This window comes from Thermothelomyces heterothallicus (assembly GCF_042370625.1).
Source record: "Thermothelomyces heterothallicus CBS 202.75 unplaced genomic scaffold P884_scaffold_8, whole genome shotgun sequence".
Taxonomy (NCBI): domain Eukaryota; kingdom Fungi; phylum Ascomycota; class Sordariomycetes; order Sordariales; family Chaetomiaceae; genus Thermothelomyces; species Thermothelomyces heterothallicus.
The window spans coordinates 925450-928842 of record NW_027192569.1 but is presented as its reverse complement, the minus strand read 5'-3'; the positions used below and the strand labels follow the sequence as shown (position 1 = coordinate 928842).

General features: G+C 55.1%; 1 protein-coding gene across 1 annotated transcript; it reads right to left on the bottom strand.

The window, feature by feature from the left end:
* Positions 1–1332: 1332 nt before the first annotated feature.
* Positions 1333–3099, bottom strand: P884DRAFT_258498 (uncharacterized protein). The gene has a single exon (XM_069441241.1). The coding sequence runs from the start codon at positions 2809–2811 to the stop codon at positions 1600–1602; it is 1212 nt and encodes a 403-aa protein (XP_069298591.1). The 5' UTR covers positions 2812–3099; the 3' UTR covers positions 1333–1599.
* Positions 3100–3393: the final 294 nt, after the last annotated feature.

The following is a 3393-nucleotide window of genomic DNA, read 5'->3' as shown; positions in this document are numbered from 1 at the left end:
TTGATTAGCGGAATAGGGGGGGGGAAGGACGACGTCGGACGGCATTGTTATTAGGGAGGCTGGGAGAGCGGAGGGCTTCGGTGTCAGGCCGCCCTCGAGTGGTTGCGGGAGCACGGGGCTGTGCCGTGGCGCATCTGACGAACTAATCGGGGGAGGCGGGAGGGTTTCCCCTTATTTTGTTATTTCTGCTGCGGGAAGGACGCGCGTTGTTGTGGAATCGGTTCCGTGTTTGGTTGCCTGGCGAGCTTGAGGGCAAATCTCTGAAGAAGGGGGGGGGATGATAATGAAGTAATTAACGGTAAGAAGATTTGTACAGTAAATGCCAAGACGTTGCCCACGACTTTCCCGGGACGGTCTTTAATTACGCGCGGCGTTGCTGGGCACTGGTGCCTCTCATCGAAGAATATCGAGGCTAGGTAGCTACATAGTTATGCGGCGCTGTGGATGTGGACAGTCAGATGCCGGGGCAAGGAAATAGGTTGAACTCTGAAGGGCCGAGGACATGGATGCCGATGTAGAAGAGGATGATGATGGGGGATGGCTCCTACGGTGTGGCCATGCTCGGGTCCTGGCTGGCACGGGCATGCAGTAAAGGGGTAGAGCGCCTGAAGTTCGTATACCTAGGGTTATATGTAGGAATTTAGGATTAGAAGGAGGCATCCCTTTAGTTGTATACTACTTGGTGTGACTCCCAAAGCCCTCAGGGCCTCCAACAACAATACATATGTGAATAGATACATTAACACTTGAGAGTCCTTGACCTCAGTACAACCGACGGCAGCTATGCTTGATAAGGCATCCGGCATTGCCGAGTCGTCTGAGTCGCGGAATGTCTTCTGCTGTCAAGGACCTAGTAATTATAAGCTCACGGTGAACTAATTACGTCGGATGGGCCATAAACAAGTTCGAACCACCCCTAACCAGGAATAGCCATGCTTATACCTTTCTGTGCTTGATCGCGTCATTGGACTGGGGTTCTATACTGCTTCCCAGCCCAGTTCAAAGGGTATGCGAACCGCACCATGTCATGCGAAGAATGAAAGACCGGATGACCATGTTGCATGCCAATCCGAAAGCTTCCAGTCCCGTCATCATGGCGGCGAAACCGGCAGCAACACGGTTGCGAAGTTTCTGGTGAGCACTACATTGCTGATCGGGGCCCTCGGATTCAAGAAGTGTCCTCCTTCGGAAAGATAAATTACAGTTTCCACTTCGGAGTTAGATGGCTGAGGAGCAGTGCGATCAGGCGCTCTATGCGGGGGGACGGGACAAGAAGACAAGCGAGAATAAGGGCGGTGCAAGGCGAGCGAACGCAGCCCCTCGACTCAGCCTGCCGTCTCGAGAGGTGGCACTTGTTATTCTATGCTCCTATTATGCATTTCCCGCGAAATGATGCAGGTTGGGAAGCCAATCATGTTGGTTGAGGAGGCCGGGCACCAGAGTGGCAGTGCTAGCATACCTTGTTGCGCCGTTGGGCATCTCGGGGCTGTTCCCTAAGCCTAGGAGTAAATGCTGATTACCCTCTTGACCATTAACCAGGGCCAGGATGGCCTACAGCAAGTCTCAACTGTGTCTACTTGCTCAAGTTAGGAGCTTCGCCTACGCCACAAACCCAGAGGCGCTGATTCCATCGGCCGCCTCGGCAAGGAAGGTAGCAAATCCGGTATAAAAAGCCTGACCCTCGACCCGGATACGCACTCTCTCGCCCGCTCTAGGGGGTTCGTTGGGTTGGTCGGCAGACTTGCCAACAACAGAGGCAGTGAAGCCGCCCAAGCCTCCGCAAGCATCGGAGAGAAAGCAATGATATGTCCACTTCTTCTCGGGCGGCCACCCGTGCTTGGCATGTGCCAATGCTCTTCTCGCAGCGCTGCCCGAGCCGCAGGGTGACCGATCCACTTGCTGGGCGCCGAAAAAGCAAAGCCCGACCTCTGCACCCTCAGCGCCCTCGGCGGGGACACCTCGTTTGGGGTCCCTGACAATCACGCCATAGAGGTAGCTCAGCTCTGGTTCGGTCGGGTGCTGAAAGTAGACTTTGTACCGTGGGTCGGCCTTGAGGGCGTCTCTTAGCTTGGCCGTAGCCCTGCTGAGGGCGTCTAGATCGGTGCTCTTCAACCCGTCCTTGAAGCCGAGCTGTTCCACGTCGACGAGGCAATAGAAGGCTCCACCGTAGCTGATGTCTGCCGTCAGGCTTGTTCGAGCACCCAACTCCGGCCACCTGTATGCTTCTGAAAGGGGTATCTCGACATCGATGCCCGTGGCATACGAATCGACGTTGATAAAGGAGATCGGCCGCTTAGGATCGCTCTGCAGCCTCCCGTACGGTCCGTTCACCACCGGAACAGTAACGTTGACCACACCACAGGGGCAGTGCAATTTGAGGGCCGTAGTCATTGTCTCCTCGTCCAGCCGGAAGTTGCGTTTTGGGAATAGACCGGGGCAAGTTTCGGGATCAAAGTCGACGAGGAACCGGCTCACGGCGATGGTGGCATGGCCGCACATGGGGGAGTACCCTGCTGTATGCATGAATATCACGCCAATGTCGGCCTCGCCCGTGGCCGTCAGCTCGGTCTCGTTGACCAGAAGGGCGCCGTACATTTCCTTGTGGCCCCTCGGTTCGAGCATGAGCCTTCCGCGAACGTGGTCGTGGTTGGCCTCAACGTCGGCTAGTTTCTGCAGCAAGGTCGAGCCCTTGGGCTCAGGAAAGCCCGAATAGATGATTCGAGTGGGCTCGCCGGTCGTATGCATCTCGACGGTGAGGATGGGAACGGCATCGGCCGAGACGATCTCTTGCGGAATCGGCGACTTTGCCATTTCGTAGGTAGTAGGCAGATGAAGAGAGTATCCGAAACAGAAGGCAGAATGAGTGAGCGGGAAGCGGATATATGCGGAAGTTATCGAGACGTAGTGGTATACTAATAGTAGGTCGAAGAGGAGAAGGAAGTCTTCATTGGAAACGCCAATGTCTCGGCACCGGATGAGTGCCGGGAACAAGGTCGAGTCCGCCCACAGTCTGGCACCTACCTAAGGTTATTAACGAGAAATGGGGGGCTGCCGGAAGGGAATATCCGATTGATTGATTGATTGTGTCGGGTCGACCCGATGGCAAGCTGCAAGTTAGTGATTCCTCATTAATGCAGCGATTGGCAAGAGCCCCGAATTCCCCTCACTAAGGGTGCATTTTTGCGAGACCCCAGAAGGGAAGGTCCCGCTCCGGTTGTCACAAGTCCGAACCAACGACTGCTTGCTGCCTGCAGTTAGTGAGGGGCACATATGTGATGGTAGTACTTGGATAATCAGGTCTTCTTGTTGTACCAGTACCATGGTTCCTTTCAAGCGTTGTAGTCTCTAATCTAGTTGCGCCTAAGTAACCCTTGGTCGGGGAGAAGCCTTGGG

Coding starts and splice junctions, on each gene's coding strand:
- P884DRAFT_258498 (XM_069441241.1), bottom strand. CDS start 2,811: ATGGCAAAGTCGCCGATTCCGCAAGAGATCGTCTCGGCCGATGCCGTT.